General features: G+C 36.5%; 1 protein-coding gene across 26 annotated transcripts in view; it reads right to left on the reverse strand.

Moving 5' to 3' along the window:
- NRXN1 (neurexin 1) overlaps positions 1 to 17090 on the reverse strand; it is a 658401-nt gene that overhangs the window by 79104 nt on the left and 562207 nt on the right. For 16 of the 26 annotated variants that reach the window (XM_021391173.1, XM_021391169.1, XM_021391168.1 and 13 more), the window contains 2 exons: positions 13954 to 14043; positions 12193 to 12512 (listed from right to left, as the gene is read on the reverse strand). In XM_021391173.1, the coding sequence (XP_021246848.1) occupies positions 12193 to 12512; positions 13954 to 14043 (410 nt within the window). The remainder of the gene's footprint in view (positions 1 to 12192; positions 12513 to 13953; positions 14044 to 17090) is intronic. The other 10 variants (XM_021391197.1, XM_021391180.1, XM_021391193.1 and 7 more) reach the window with 1 other exon arrangement.

Consider the following 17090-nt stretch of genomic DNA (forward strand, 5'->3'; position numbering starts at 1 on the left):
TCTTGTGATGTTTTTCCATGCCAGGTTACGATGGAGGACAACCACTTTATGATAAGAATACTTAGATGCCTGGTGAAAGTTTCTCCTACTAAGAACAACAACATTACTGGGTGTTCATCGTCATCATTTCAATACTGCAACAAAAAGGAAATGACAGTGCCATATGGTAGAATTATCTTGTCAGACATCTGTTAACTCCCTGTTATGAAAAAACAAAGCACTTTAATATATTCACAGGGTAAGCAAGCTGATAGCCACTTTTAATAGACAAAGATATTAAATTAAGTATTTTGTCCCTGCATTGAAGAGTTTTCTTTAGAGGCTTGTGCTACCTGCAAAACACTGAAAAAATAGATAACAGTTTCTATTTCTGTGCACTGTAAGAACTACTGCAGAATTTTAAATGCTAAGGTCAGCTAAGACTACAGAGACGGCACTGGCAGAACAGACTGGTAAAGCTTTGCAGACAGTTAATGAAAACATTGGGTTGATCTCAGCCGTTTGCAAATTTACATGTAATTAGGTGGCTATAATACACTTTTTTTGTCTGAATTTTCTTTTTGAAATTTTTGTTTTCAGGTTTGCCTGAGCTTAGAAATGAAGACTTAAAAATCAAACAAATACAATATAAGGTAGACTCGAATGTAAGAGTTTCCTTTCCTTTGCTCATTTTGTTGATGATAAAAGTAGGCAAACTATTTTGAGTCATTCCAAATGAATTTTCCATCAATCATTTCACTTAGAAAAACAATAAGCACAACATCTTCACCCTTCTGCTGCCTCTTGTGCTTATGTAGCTTTAATCTTAATAAAGATGATGTCTCTTTCTCATTTAATTATAAAATGGTTATTTGGTCTACTCTAGAAAATATTATTTCATAGACTGTTCCTTCCAAATGGTGATTCAAGCTACGAGCATCTACCTCCGTGACAGGAAAAGTTAATGTCAGTGACATTACCAAGGAAATTCTTCAAGTGTTTATGCTACCCTAGTTGCAGTTGGGCATTACGAAAAAAATACAGCTAACAAGTGTTTTTATATGCTCAAATACATACACAAATATTTGCATTTTCTGGAAGAGAACACACATCCAGCTACCAGTGCTATCCTATGCTGTGACATGATAAACAAATGTATTGCTAATGCTCAGGTATGGATTAAAACAGTTAATTAGCAAGTCCATCACACCTAGAGAAAATATAGTAAAACTGCGTCATATTTCATACCTCTGGGAGCTGGGAATTAAAGAACCATGACTTAGCATTAACGTAAGGAATTATCAGCTTTACTGAATACATTCAGACTGGCTGGATCTCTCAGAAACATTAAAGAAAATTCCTAGACTCTTAATTTGAGTGAATTTGTGGCCTTCTGTAACATGGATGCTAAATCTACTCCAGTTTCCCCAACGCGTGATGACCACAAATATCCAGAAGAAAGGGAGAATATTCTCATAGGATTTTCTACTTTTTAACACCGGCCCATTTGTGAAAGTCACAAGAGAATACAGATGAGAAAAGAAAACCAAACGATCGGAACCTCACTCTTGCTGTTTGCAACATTACCACAGCATCTGCTCAGCACAGAAACTAAAGCCCTGCTTTAAAAACCTGAAAATACCATGCAAGTGCCATTTAAGATACGTCTAAGGCCATTTGCTGTGATCTCATCTATTTCATTAAAACATGAGAATGTCAGAATACATGTGTTCTGTGTATTTATAGTGTTACGCTGGAGGCTGAGCAAAACCTAGTGCAAACTGATGGGCATTTCAACAACCCTGTCAGCCTCTTCAGTGTCTCTTCTTGACAGAATTCAGACACAAAGTCCCAAACATTTAGTATGTGGCTAGATTAAAAGATGCAGCAAAGTAATACTTTATTTAATAGTCTTTCATTATTTTATTTTATTATTTTATTTTATTATTTATTATTTTATTTTATTATTTTATTATTAATATGTCTTTATTTCTAGACACAGACACATTCCTTAATAATCCATCTGAATGTATTTTGTGGTTTAGTCCTTAGTGGTTTCATCTTCACCCCACTGTCATTTAAGGCAGGGAAACTCAGTTAATTTACTGATGAGAGATGAGTTGGAGGATGATGGTATCATTTCTCCCAGGTCACAAAACAAACCTAGGTCTTTGATTTCTGTTGACTTGGTACAGTCGCTCATCATCCTGACTGGATTTTAAGGAAATGGTTCCTATTTCTCAATTCATATTTCTATGCATTTCTATGAGAGAGTATAGTTGGATCCGTGAGACAATTTCAGTTGTTCTCTTCCCCAATGCAGATAACCCCAGCCTTCATCTCCCTTGAGAGAAATTGCTGAGTCTCACAGGTTTCCTTTTAATGTCAGTTCAGAGAATTTACTATTCTACTTTGCATTAAAACCAAATTCAATCGAATAACTTCACCTGGCTTTTATACACATATACGCACACATATTTATATCTATACACTGACAAAACCATACTGCAAAATGAACATTTCAACAGAGAGTGGTTAAAAGAAAGGAAAACAATGCCAAGAAATAATATACTGCCTACATGCAAATTATTTATAATGGTATTGCAAATCCTCAGCTTAGTAGAACTTATGAAAGAACATGGGGACATAACTATGGGAGAGTAAGTAAGACTGAAGCAATGCCAGTATGTGAATAGAGCCTGAACATTAGCTACGCAGATTTGAATTTTGAGCATCAAATTGAACTAAATACTTAAATGCAACTTTGGTAACAGATTAAGTTAAATAAAGTATAAAATAACTATTGATTTATTCAAAATAGACATACAATGTTGGCACTACCCACAAGAAAAAAGAAAATATTTTCTAAATAAAGTTTCTACACTATCTCTAATGGAACGGTGTCCCAATCATTACTTTATTAAAGAAAGTAATCTGAAGTCCACAAAAATAGGAGTGCCTATGAAAAAAGCTTTGTTCCTCAAAACAGCAGGTGAATAGGAAGGCTCCAGACATTACTGCCACAAGGCATGTTCAGAGTAAACCTCTATGTGCTGTGATTATACATTATATATGTTCTATATAACATACATCATATAGTTCTGGTGTCAAGTTCAATAAAACATGAAAGAACTTACCAGCACAGATGGGTCCTTGCCAGTCACACATATAACCGCACCAAACACTGTAGCCTGCAGTAATCAACCTGTGAGCCACTCCTGTATGTACACCATGGAAACATGCAGTTCTAAGGAATCATCCACGTAAGTATAGGAATAGAACTTAGTGTTATGTGAGTTCTGAAAGGGAATTGTGTGAGTCGAGCATGTAAAACACACAGTACCTCAGTCACAGAAATTCAGTGAAGACAGCGAATGGGATCTTAAGGCTTATCACCACTTCAGTCAGTGTTAAGGAGACTGAATGCCTATTGCTTTCCTTTGATAGAATAGTTGCAAGGATTTCTATCTTGCAAGGCTACTGATATTACGTAGTGGCTATAACACCCGGGCCTTTTCATCTACCCAAAATGCAGAGAAATGCATAGCAGCTTGATGACTGTACAGTTATGGGTCACTAAATCTACAACATCCTCTTGTTCCAGCTGAGTGAAATAATCCCATTTCAGTATAATCCTGATGTAATGATGTTTGCTTAGTGTGCCAAGATGCACTGAAGGGGAACAGCTGGCAGATACAGCATATGAGACACAGCTAAGCATCGCATCACGAGAGGATTCTTCCTAAGAAAGGAGATGGAAGAAAGAATTGAAGCTGCAAATGAATTCATATCCTTTTTTTCCCAAATTAAACTTAAAAAACAACTTTGATTTGCCAGCAATTAATCAACAACTCAGACAAGCATTTTTAGGTTCTCTGGATACTAGCAATGTTATAATTTAATTTACAAATATCTTCTTTTTTCTTTTTTTTTTTTTTTCCTGGGCATCCAGACTGTGGGAGTTATTTTCAAAGCAGGTTTTAGATACCTACCTCTGGTATAATGGAAAATGCATGGCTTGGCTTCATTATTGAGGCACGGGGAACCTATCCCACTTTGTTCTCTTTTTAATCTTTGTATTTTAAAAACAAGATGGGAAAAACATGGATTAGAAATTTGCATAAGATCAGGATGGCACCAAAACTCATGCAATTTGACTCCTCTGAAAGCTCAATGTCTTTCAATTCTTTATGCCAAAGACAGATTTGACTGCATTGGTTGAGGAATTCAGTATTTATTAGGAAGGATAGACAGACAACTGTGTGATTGCATATAAGTCATACTTGGAAACAACAGAGCAGTCAGCCAAACCAACACACAGGTTTGGTGAATGTGTTTCTAAACCCACCCTATTTGTCACTTCAGTGCTCCAAATGAAAATCTCACACTCAATAAGCAAATGCTTTACAGGAGAATGGGAAGTTCATCTGTGACTGCGTAGCAAATATTAAAACATATCTAGAGAATTTTAGTGCTCATGGTATCCTATTTTAATTTTTTCAGAGATCTTACTTGAATTTCAAAATTAATAATAAACTCCATTTGTAAGTCTTTAATTCAGCTACCACAACAATTAGAAGAAACTGAAAAAGCACAGTCTGATTGTTCAAACAGAAAAGCAAAAAGAAACAGCAAGGGTTTCATGTTTTGTGGTACGTGTAAAATGTCTTTGGTTCTGATCTAGAGAGCCCTTGTCCTTGTCTGCATTGTCTTCATCCAAACAGATGCCACAAGTGCCATAGAAAGGGGCTGGGGAATGTAGCACAGCAGCTACTTTTGGCTGTAGGGTTAAGAGCATTCCAGCAGCTGCTGTCAACATTTCTGATCCTCTTTCTTTAGAGAGAATAATTGCCAAGATGATATAGTTAATTTTACAACACTGAGAGATCCTGAGCCACCTCTGCAAATAAACTGAGGTTTCATCCGAATATACTTATTCAAAACCCAAACATAAATATATATAAGAAAATGAACAATGGGGATATGTTAAACACTGTGACTATAAAACATACTCTTCAAAGGCACAGAAATATGTTTGGTTATTGAGATACAATGGGACTGCATGCCAAAGCCTGAAAATTTGGCAGTGGCAAATACAGAATTGTTCTGGTTTTAGATTACACAATAGCTTTTCTTTGTTTTTTAAAGAGTAAAAAAAAATTCACGTATTTTTCTTAATCAATAGGGAAATACAATTTCAAAGCTATAACTTTGCATTTTCACACCTTTACACACTTGTAAAGGTATTTGTGTTCAAATCCAAATTCTAATCTAGAGATGTCTTTAGTTTATAAAAGTATATAAAATTCTTTGTATAAATGGTAACCACAAATATAGGAAAAAAACATTCTGTCAGACAGTAATTCTTTTTTTTGTTTTTATAAGGTAATGTAATATATTTTATGGTTTTAACTTTCAGAAAAATATTCACTGGTAACCTAAGAAATGCAAGACAGAGTTCATTAATTAATTAAACAGGGCTGAGTAGCTTTTTGTATCAGCAGAGCAGCACAACTCAGCTATGGGTTGCAAATTAGCCTGCTCCATCTTTCCACATTGGCATGTTGTTTAACAGGGTGGCTGCACAGCCACGGAGAGCTGTGGGGTTGAGGTGACATGTCTTTGGTGTCACAGCGTCCTGTTGGTCAGTCCTCTATGCTCCTGGCATATGGCCAAAATGAGGTGTCAGTGCAAGGGGCCTTGCACTGATGCCCCATCACACCCTTAATGAATGCTGACACATGATCAGCTGTTGATATGTCCCAGTTACTCGAATTGCACTCCCCTGTTACCATACATAGATAGGACTTTTGCATACAGATCAGCTGCAAGAGGAAGGCAGACCCCGAATAGCTCAGCCCCAACGTTTGCACAGAATTTTTAACTCTCATTGAGGCTAACACTTGTGCTTTCAGGATTTTGCAGAAACAAGCATGATACGTGGTACTATTTTTGTCCCCAGAATAACCTCACACGACTCCAGAGGAACTAAGCCGTTTATATACTCCTAGTTACTGTTCAACATAAAGCCACAGAAATAGACCAAAAATTGACCTTCAGCTTATTTACAGCCTCATTTCTCATTGTATCACCTATGCACAACACTGCAGTTTGATGATATGAATAATCTGAAGTTTGACAATTCTATTACTCACATTCACAGACTGAGAATGGTCCAATACAGGCACACAATATCTTAAGGCAGAAAGCCTTCCTTATTTAATACACAAACAAATCTATTTAGCATTTCATTATATTTCATGTATGTCCTTTAAGTTAAAAACGGTGGTTGGATAAAGACTTAGTATATTTTCCATTTAAGGAGAAATATTCACTTAATTTTGTCCAATAAATAACAAAGTAACACATGCACAGAGAGAAACCTTGGTTCACATCATTTCACCAGAAGTTCAAGAATCGACTTTCCGACCCCACAGCCTATTTTAGTGAAACGTTCCTAGCAAAAGCCAGAACCAAGCTTCCTTTGAGGAACCCAGCCTGTACACTTAGCCATTTTTATGCCTACCTGCAATTAAAATGTGTGAACTTCCACAAGTACCATGTTTGCTACCTTCAGCAAATGAATTCTGTCCCCAGCACTTGAATTTCCCAGTTTCTGTCATCTAGGGAGCACATCTAGGCATTGTGATCACTGTGATGCTTGATGCTCTGGGATTCGTTATATACTAGTGAGCATCCATTGAATCAGATCCCCGTGATTTACCCGAGCCTTGGGAAGAGCATTGCTTGTTGGGGCTGATGACTTGTGGGCTGGTTGGTATGAACTTCCAGACAGAGACGCAGCAGCACTGCAGATCCAGAAAGAACCTACCTCCTGTGTATAAGGACACATTGCAAACCTTGCAGCAAATAACCTTAAACCGAGATGGATGGAGAATACTCTTCCTCCTATTAACTAGACTGATTTCATGACTGGTGCCTCTCCATGACACTGGTAAAAAATTCCATTTAATATTCAGTGCAAATTATTGTACTCCAGTAAGATTTTAAAAACTGAACTTGTTCTCTGGTGTTCCACTGTCTTTTTCAATGCTTGTTTTCTCTTGTTGGGCAAGGTGCTGAGCCAAGCCCATCACTGTTATGCTACAATGAATACCACCGAAACCCACTGCTACAATACATGTAAAGAAACATACACTTCATCTGATGTATGCCCTACAGAGCAACTGACCGAATTTCAGCTCATCTATTTAATATGAAGTCAATTTAATTCTGCTTGACCAAAAATCATCGTCTATTGTTCCAAAACATGCAATCATCTCACAGTGTATTGCAATTGCTGGTTAAGTGGCTAAGTGTTATCAATAAAAGCCCACTCTGATGAGGACAAAGAGGACTGCCAAGAATCCCTTATGGAAGATAAAAAAAAAAAAAAAGCTATTTTGCACACAACTTTCAGAAATGGTTTCCAACACATGAGAGCAGGGGCTGCTGTGTGGATAGGTTGTCATAATCACATCTTTAGAAACTGATGAGAAATGAGCATATTATTCTTGATTTACTATCCCTTCATTTATGATTTCCAGTTAATACAGATCCACACAGCCATGCCAAAGAGATACTAAAGGCCTGATTGTGCTATCCTCATTCAAGAAAAACCCATACTCAGAAGTCCTTTTGAAGCCTTTCTGCTTCTGCCAGCTCTTGCATTTTTTATTGCAAGCCTTGCAGTACTCAATGTTTTGCTTAACGTTTTGGCTCCTGGAGTTATACAACATACGAATCTCCTTTATTTTCAATTTTAAAAGAAGCTTATCACCTTCATGACTGAATAGAAAAGCTTGCAAATGAGCCTTTTAAAAAGAGTCAAAAATAAAAGTGAAAAAGAAGAAAGAACTTAACTGTATTATTTTGCAAAATAACTTCATAAAGGGAATGATATTCTTAGAACAAATTCATGATTCCTATGCTCCTGTGTATACTTGCGACTCATCAAAGTTAGCAATATAGGCTCTATTCTCGTTCTATTCTCGTAACACTTATAAGATGGGGATGGGGATTTCTTTACTCACACATAAAGGAATGCCACATTTTGGGAATACCTTCTAAAAAACTAAATTGTGTCTCTACACTTTTAAAGAGGTCAAAGAGGATAAATATTCTGAGTCTATAGGGCATCTCACTGTAGAAAGGAGGTGGGCGGTCTTCTCATCCTGCTTTTTGAGCCTCCTCCAGTCCAGTATGGGTAGAATGAAGAGCTGTCCAAAAATTCTCAGCTCCTGCTCCAGTGGCCGTGGGTTCTCCCAGGTGTCAGTGACAAAGCAGAGAAAACCTCTTATTGACCGCTAACCAGATTCTGGTTGTGCACCAATCGCCCAACTGGTGGCAAACCGGGCAGCCCAGTCTGTAAATTGTCCTCTCTAAAGAGTCTGCCGTAAGCAGGTGGTGATCCCACAAGAGAGCTGGAGCTCAGGGACCACCATCTGAGGAATTTGGATCAAAAAAACAGGTAGTAAACGATCTCTCCCATGATGGCTGCAAATCTGCACGTAGCTTAACACTGAAACACTGTACTAACTTCCTCATTTCCCTTTTTTTTCTTCTTCTTTACCTGATACCTTCTGTTTACTCTGCAAGCTATTTGAGGCAGTGGCTGTCACTTCCTATGTGTTTATGCTGTGCCTTGCACAAAGGCTGACAGCTGCAGATGCTATTGTAATCACAGAGAAGGGTGGGATTCTCAGGGCGCTAAGGAAAATGAGGCATTCACCTATCATTGACGTTCAATAGGTCTTGAGTACCTTCCTCCACTTTGAAAATCTACAGTTACAAGTATAATAATTAAGAAGTATAATAATTAAGATGTCTGTCATCACCAAGGCAGCCACTGTTAAAATATGACACAGCCTCCAAGTAGGGAAAACCTTCATTGAAAGCAGAGTCACTAACAAAAAGGAATTTGTTTAAGAAGCACTAAGACCTCATTTGCTGAAAATCACTCACAACAGCATTCAACATACATTCTTTAAGTATCATGTCTATCTTGTATTGTATATTGCATTAGTTAGATACCTGCTGAGAAGAACACACTCCATCAAGTGAAGCACTAAACTTGCAGGTTTCTTAAAAGAACATTTCCTATAAATAGTGATTTAAATGATCTTTAAGTATTGCAATCTTTAATTGAATTCAATACCTCGGCAAATGAAGCAAACAATTTCTGACTGATTAGATCTTTACTTCTATTCATTAAGACATGCACTGGTTTGCAATAATGCAAGAGTTGTTTTTTTTTTTTTTTTTTTTTGTGCATTAGCAATTCCTGTTCAGCTACTTATTTTCTCCAGTAACCTAATTAATGCCAGAAAGGTAACTTTTCATGCATTACATTATGTCAATGTAGTTGATGCTTTTACAGAGATTATGTATAAAGAAGGGTCAGAAAAAGGTGTGAAGGACAAAAATGAAAGAGAATGCAGAGTGTAAAAGTAGGTTTTCCATGAGAGGATGAGTGCCCTCATCTCCACGTGACATCAAGATGTAAAGTGATTACTCAGCACTCTGCAGAGCAGACCCGTGGGAGTCCTATGGGGCACTAGCACATAAATTATTACTTTCAGATGGAACAAGAAAAGAGATATTAATGAAGAGAAGAAATCATGTACTTAATTTGATTGAGTAGCTTTCTAGGTCTGAGTTTGTTGCGTGAATAACACAGGAACCAGCAGACAAATTTCAGCTTTGACTTTGGGACACTATCAATCCCTTCAAATCAAATCACAGGTCTGGTTGAAAACTACGTTCCAGTGCAGACCCTAACAAATTAACTGTATAGTTGTAATGACAACGCAGATCCTACCAGGCAGAATGCTTAGACATAACTGAAGTAAGCCACTGTGGTTATTAATAGTAAGAAGGCCCCAGTTGTAGACTCAGGATATCATGCACTTTGACAACATTAACACTGAACACTTTCCTTGAGAAGGCTGATTTCAGGCTCTTAGATACAGAAATATTCCTACCAAGTTGCTTCAAATGGACTGTAGCAAGGACTCGGAGTAGCACGGCTAATAGGTGAGAGAGACTGTTCTAAACCTTCACCCACGTGATGTGCTTTGGTGAGATGCTGTGAGATCCACACGCTCCTGGAGCCTCCCTGTGATGGTGGGGCATTAGGAAGCAGGTGCTCACAGCACTGTGGTGTACTCACATCAGCCAGAAGCAGCCGAAGGAATGGCAAAGTGCTCTAAAAAATCAATATAGATGTTCTGATGAAGTTGAAAATGGCCACACCTTATTGTAGGCAGTGCAGTCTGGAAACAGAAGATCTTTGGAAGATCTTTTTCAAGAATTATCTATTTCCCCTCTTCACAAAAAAACTACAGCAGTGGGAAACATTTCTGGCAACTGATGCCAACTGATAAAGCAACTGTACCAGTAAAATCCTGTCACACACAGATCAAGGTCCAAACTGAGAACAGTTCCTGTTACACTCTTACTCCCAAATTGTGCCTGGAGTTACCTAAGAAAGTGGCTGGGAACTGTTAGAGAAGTCTACCTTAGTTTAATTTTGTTTTGTGAACATTAATTTAACCCAAATCCTTCCACTCTGCAGAGATGAACTGTTCTTTTAGTTGCTGATCTTTTCCCTGTGAAATTTGGTTTTCTTCCATCTTCATTGCAGCACAATACTGAGCAGACTAGTTGGATAATGAAGTGGGAGATGCTATTTAAACACAATTAATAATGAAGAAAATTTACTGTCTGTTTAATAAAAACACTGTAGCTTACTACAATAGTAATTAAAAAAAAACCCAAAAAACTCTGCAATCTGTGCTTACAGGGCATGCCACATTTTGTTCTTTTTTTTTCCTTTGGATTCTCACACAAAAGGAGAAATAAGCAATTGAGGAAAATGCATAAAGCCATGCTTACTTGAAAATACAAGTAAGAAAGATTTTTTAAATGCTCACTTTTAACTCAAGTGCTCTTCCTCATTTTAAAAAATAACAAATTTTACATCACTGTAGTTTTCAATCTGTTGTAAAAACTGTACATGAATAATACAGACAGAAAAGCTCCTGTGTCAGGTTTAATGCCCTGATCAAATTCAAACAGTGTGCTGAGATCTTACACAGAAAACAGGCAACTTGACCTTGACCTCCCAGTGTAACCATCATGTTCTCCTCCATTCTTGAGGAAATTAACCTCATTCATCACGTCATGCTCCTGTTCCTCCCTATGGCTTGTGACACTTTCTTTGCCTTTGTCCTACTTGGATCTCCAAGCGTAGCTGTCACAGCTTCATGGCACAGTGGGTCACAAACAAGCATGTGAACCAAGTGAACACATGAAAAGCATTTGGCAGCGTACTTTTTTTTCAAACACATTTCAAGCACACAGCAGAATAAATACAAAAAAATCTTCTCTGACAGAGAAACATCTTGGTAAGTTATAAGTTTTTAAAGCTCAAAGTCGGAATGCTGTTATTCAGAGCAGCAGCAAGATGAGGGTACTTAATAACTTCCCAAATTTTCTGAAAAAGGAGAGGGAAAAGCAAATTCCCCTACATATTATACAGAGATCCTGACAAAACCTGAAAGCTACTAAATATATCACTAAATTCATGAGATGCAAATAACCTCAGCAAACAGTGAACAACTGTCTCTGGCTTGGAGCCTGAGTCTCCCACAGTTCAGAGTTGTTTTAATTCCCTTTGCAGTCACCGCCTCTTCTGAGGAATTCTGCTCAAAAAGATGCTAAATCGTGGGAAATGGTAATTTCCTCTTTCCAGCTTCTGTCATTTTTTTTTATCTTCTCACCTCCTTCCTGTTCTCTCCCCAAATGAATTCCCATCTCTCTATCTCATGGAAAAACTCGTGACTTCATTTCATTATGTCTAATTCCAGATATCCACTTCCACACACTTCCACAATAGTCAATACTAGCCATCAAGGGAAGAAATAGAATTTTTTTAAAAAATGCACCGCTCTAAAGATGGACGGCAAAGCAATAAAGCAATCACAAGAAAAATGTTAAATAGTAAGTCTGTCTAATTTAGACAAACAGCAAAGTCCTTCTTCTCCTTCTAAATGCTGACTGACATTACATCCATGAGCCATGTGCAGAACTTTTATCTCTAACTCAGACATTTCTTCAACAGGAACAACTGAATCTGCAGAATGAATTCAATATAGAAAGCCATGCAAAAAGATGTGAAAACTTTTGCAAAAGGTAAAGAAGCTGACTAACCTGGCCAATAGGTTCTTTCGTCGGGGCCTTTCCTCTCCTAGCGGTGCTCGTGGCCAAAGTGGTGGTTGTTTCCATGACCGATGTTGACATCTCAGATTGCATCGCTGTGGCTGTAGACTCGGTTGTCATGGAGGAAGGCACTTCACCAACAAGTCTCACATTTCCTTCTATCACAATGTTGGCGTCATTTTCTGCTGCCATATTCAGAACTTTCAAGCCATTGTAGTAAAGACCAGAGAGCTGGCCTTGGAAAGGATGGCCCCGTTCCTTGCCTCCAATTTTTATGGTTGCTTGGCTATTGAAGATAGTGAGTTGACGCCCTGTGAAGATAATATTATATACATGCAAAAATGTTGACTGTGAACACTATACTCTACAAGAATGATAACAGATTTTCATGGAGTGAATAATGACAGCAATAAACTATAAGAAAAAGACTTGACTCATAATTCATTGCTTTTTAATGAGGTGTCCATGAAATGCATAAATTTTGAGAGCATTTGCATGTTCTAAAATTGCCATTTTTTTTCCCCTTTTCTTTTTCCTTTTTTTTTTTTTTTTTTTTTTGCTAAAAGGCCAATCAAATATATTTGTAAATGTTTTCAGGACGACAAATGACACCCCTCTCCCTTTTACCTGAAAGCAGTGCTAAGGTTTTTGATGTGTGTCAAGGTTGCCAGGATTGTAATTCCTTAAGATTACTTTTTCTTCAAGGACTGCCAACATTGCAAAGATTTTTCCATGTAACTCAGCACTGGGCCTACAGCTTTAAGATGAGTTTATGTATGTATAGACATATGCAAATATGTATATACACACAGAGTTTATACATATGCAAACGTCACTAGGTTAAGAGAATTTTTAAAGAATGTTATGCAGTAATCTGTCGTATCTCTATATAAGTGAATAAAATATTTATATTTTTTTAATTAAAGACTGCCTTTTTGTATTTAAATGTTTATTTTCCTTCAACATACACACTGAAAAGAAACACATGGTTCACACTGAGTATCTCAGAGGCAGATTCAAAAATAGATGTGTGATTGGCTTTCAGCAAGGCTATCAATTAAAATAAAAGATTTTAGATGTAAGCGGCTTCAGAAATGATACACATACCGATGGAGAAATCATGGCACATTTCCATTCAACAGAGAAATCCTCAGCAACAGTACCACTCTCAGTAAATAGAAGTCACTTTAGCAGATTGGTTTCTGCTCACAAAAAGCATGCACACAACTTTAAGTTCTGTTTTAATTAGTGTTTGTTCCAAAATCCCCTTAGAAGGTTGCAAACGTTAAAGGGACTTCATTTTGATTGGCAATTCATCTTGCCCACTATTTAAGATACCTACACTTTAAGCAAATTTTTTTTTCAGGACCGTAATGAAGATATCGTAACTACATATATTTTTAGTTAATAATTTAGATGCTGGAGCATGTAATATAATCTATGAATGATTTATAATTTTTTGTTAATGTTTGCTATGAGTACCTTCATAGATTGAGTTAGTGGATTATATTTAACAGTCCCTTTAACCTTAAGTTAACAGGGTAAGATTATTAAACAGCTGGTACTTCTAGAAATGTATAGAAATTATTATACAAGGTATGCAAATATTACTCTATATTTTACTTTTTAAAATTTGTTTTAAATTTAGTTTTACTGAAATTTATTTTTTATGTTTATTAGTGTTACAATGAAGCACTACTTGGTTATGTTCAAATTATTTTTTTATTTGAAGTTTTAATCAATGTTTTTTACCTTTGTCGAGTAGCCATTCATCAACTACTCGACCAAGTCGATATGGAATTCGCTGTCTAGCAATCGCCAGGCGCTCGTTATCATTGTTTCCTTTAAAGTTTAAAGAGACATTTCATTGGTTAAAATCTGTAAGGTCAAAGGTTAAAAGTTAATACTTAAAGCTTGAGCTATACAGTTGCCACATGATTTTTTGAAATTTGGAATTTTAAAAAGCGCTACCTGGAACATTTCATGGTTCAGACTTTTCATTCATTCATTTATTTTATTTTAGCAAACAAAATTATTCCTATGTTAATTGAAAATTAGAAATCTGCATTTGAGCTAGGTTATTAAACTTATGTTAGAGACAGACCCAAAAAACAAATTTAAACATCATAGAATGGCTTTACAAAAAAATGATCATTGACCTCAGGGTTTTGTCTTTTTTGATGTTTCTTATTAACTAGTTAAACATGTTCAGGTGAAACAGGTTTAAGTTCTCCAAAGACATCCAACCTCTCACTCCAGGTTAGTCATTTAAAGAAGAATAACACAAGTCTTAATCACCATTTAAGGCACACTTACTTCTGCTGTCTAGAAATAGACCTGCTGTAACTTATGTCCTAGTCAGAAAAAAATAGATTCTTATTTGCTTCACTTAAACAAATTCCAGAGATCCAAATAAATAGTACAGAACAGACCACGGTATTCACCATTTTTACATTCTCATAGGACAAGCTGACCATGTCTTGAAGGAACACCAAGGCTTTGACAAAAGTGACTTGCTGAAAGGTAAGCTTGTTCTGAAATGTGGAAATACTTTACAATTTACCAAGAGGCCATCTTTAGTGGAGTTTCATAAATTAAGAGCAATCCAGAACTCAGCAATGCAAAACACAAGCTTGTCATATTTGCAAACTCTCTCTTCCCAGTCTGTGCAGAGGTCTTTGATTACTTAAAACAATGGCACAAAATTAGGTCGATATAGTCAGGAAGGTATCATATAACAAAGAATAATCAGCAAACTACTTTAAAATGCTTATTTATAACTGTAAGTGTTTTTGTGTTTTAATGATATAGGTATGATCATTCAGAAGATCATCCATTACCATCTTCTATTTGAAATTTCTCTTAGGAGAATGGTAAACCTAATAATTTCCTTCGATATACAGGTTTTGTGCAGGAGTAGCATTTTAGACCAACAGTACCCTTTTCCTCCATTGTATTGGCTCATATTAGCAAAACCCTGAGATATAAGAAAAGCTAGATCAGTAAATGGCCATTATTCCTAACTCAGGCCCCAATTTAAAGTCAATCTTGCTAGTTCTAATGTAAAAACTGTCTCTGACTTGAACCAGCAATGAACCACATCCTGTATCTGCACTGGAAAGGTAAGTACAAGATGTAGGAGCCCATGTAGTGCTCCTAAATACATTTGCACAAGCTAGGAGGATTGTACTGCTAGTTAGCAGAACAAAGTATTATCCAAATTCAGGATATCAATCTCAATTGTCCAACAATTATACCCGCTATCAGCAACACAGTGTTGCAAAGAAGAGTCCGAACCATAGACCTCAGAAACAGCAAGAGCAACACCTTTTGTACCAAGTAACATTGTGGTTTTATGTAGAAACTAATTTTGCAGTGACGTGAGTTGCTACTTACCACGTTTTCCTCATTTGGCTTAATACATATTAGTTCACTATGCCAGAAGCTGATCTTCTGAGAGGATTCTTATCCATCTTCCAATATACTATATAAATCTATATGCATTAAAGTATGCCCAGTTGTATATATAAAAATATGGACATATTTACCTTTTCATATGCACGTTTTGCTCTATTCTCAATATTCAAAACATTCTCCACCAAACAGTATTTTACTGAAATTTTCCATTTTCTGCCATTCCAGGAAAATGAAAATTTAAAAATAAAAGGCTACAGAAAGAGACTCATGATGTGAGATTACAGAATGTAATCAGTTAATTCAAAGAATAAGATAGATAACATCTCACTGCCAAAAGGTTTCTTTAACTTAAAGCAAATGAATCGCGAAGTTTTGCTGCTGTTGGGTACGCTTTCTTTGTTATCAGTATTTAATCAAAAGGAGGGAAGAATCTTCTATTTTATTTATAAGAAAAAGTTAAATAATTGTTTAGGAAAGGTTGGGGGCTTAAAGAATCTATTAAAGCAATGAAAATATGTCTCATGGATGCAGGTCATTATTCGCTCATTGGATTCACAGATCATCCAGTGTTAATTACTGGGTGCCTTTCGTGAACAAATGCTCCCTAGACTGCGGAAGAACCATACAGTCATGTCAAAATGAAACAACGCTCACAACTACACACAACAGGAAGGCCCTAAATGCTATGCTGTTACAACCAGTGAGAGTAAATCTGTTGCAATTAGTGAAGGACAGCCTGTAGCCACCACTCTAGATCCTTACCACTACAGCATTTCTCTGCTGTAATTCCATTACTGCCACTGGATTTATCCTAGACCAAGTTTATGGCTCCTTCTGCTTCTAGTACTTGGCAGCGGCTCGAGAATATCTATTGTGATTGTGGAAACTCCTCTGTGAATTAGCAGTACAAATTTCGTACTGGCCAGCTTGTACATTTCTTTAAATTATTTCATTAAAAAGTCCACGTGGTACATACGTTTTTGAGAAAATTGAACCCTAGTGTTACATGATTCTAGATGTAAATTATGTTTTATACTAACTGCAGCAGTCTTGCACCACTGGGAGCAAAATACAAATGAAAAGTAAAGGAAATAACCATTTGATTTGTAAAGGTCACACAAAAAAAAATAATTGCTGATTACATTAGCCTATTTATCATCAGATGAAAAGTGCGTAGTCAAATGCATCTCAATTTGACACTATTACATTAGCTTAAATTCTTCAAGTAGATAATATAAATGGAAAGCTAGAAGGAAATGATGTGGAACTTATCTAGCTTTAGTTTCAAGGAGAACACAGTTTTAATGATGAGGATACTAGTTGATTCACAGGTAACTTGACAAGTACATTCAAAAAATGCTACCTGCCACTGAAAATAATATGAAAAGCAACAAAAATCTTAGTATTACATTGCAAGAAAACCCACATGTTTTCAATAACTGCTTCTTCCTAAACAGCTGTTTTGGATCATA

Source organism: Numida meleagris, chromosome 3 (genome assembly GCF_002078875.1).
Source record: "Numida meleagris isolate 19003 breed g44 Domestic line chromosome 3, NumMel1.0, whole genome shotgun sequence".
Taxonomy (NCBI): Eukaryota; Metazoa; Chordata; class Aves; order Galliformes; family Numididae; genus Numida; species Numida meleagris.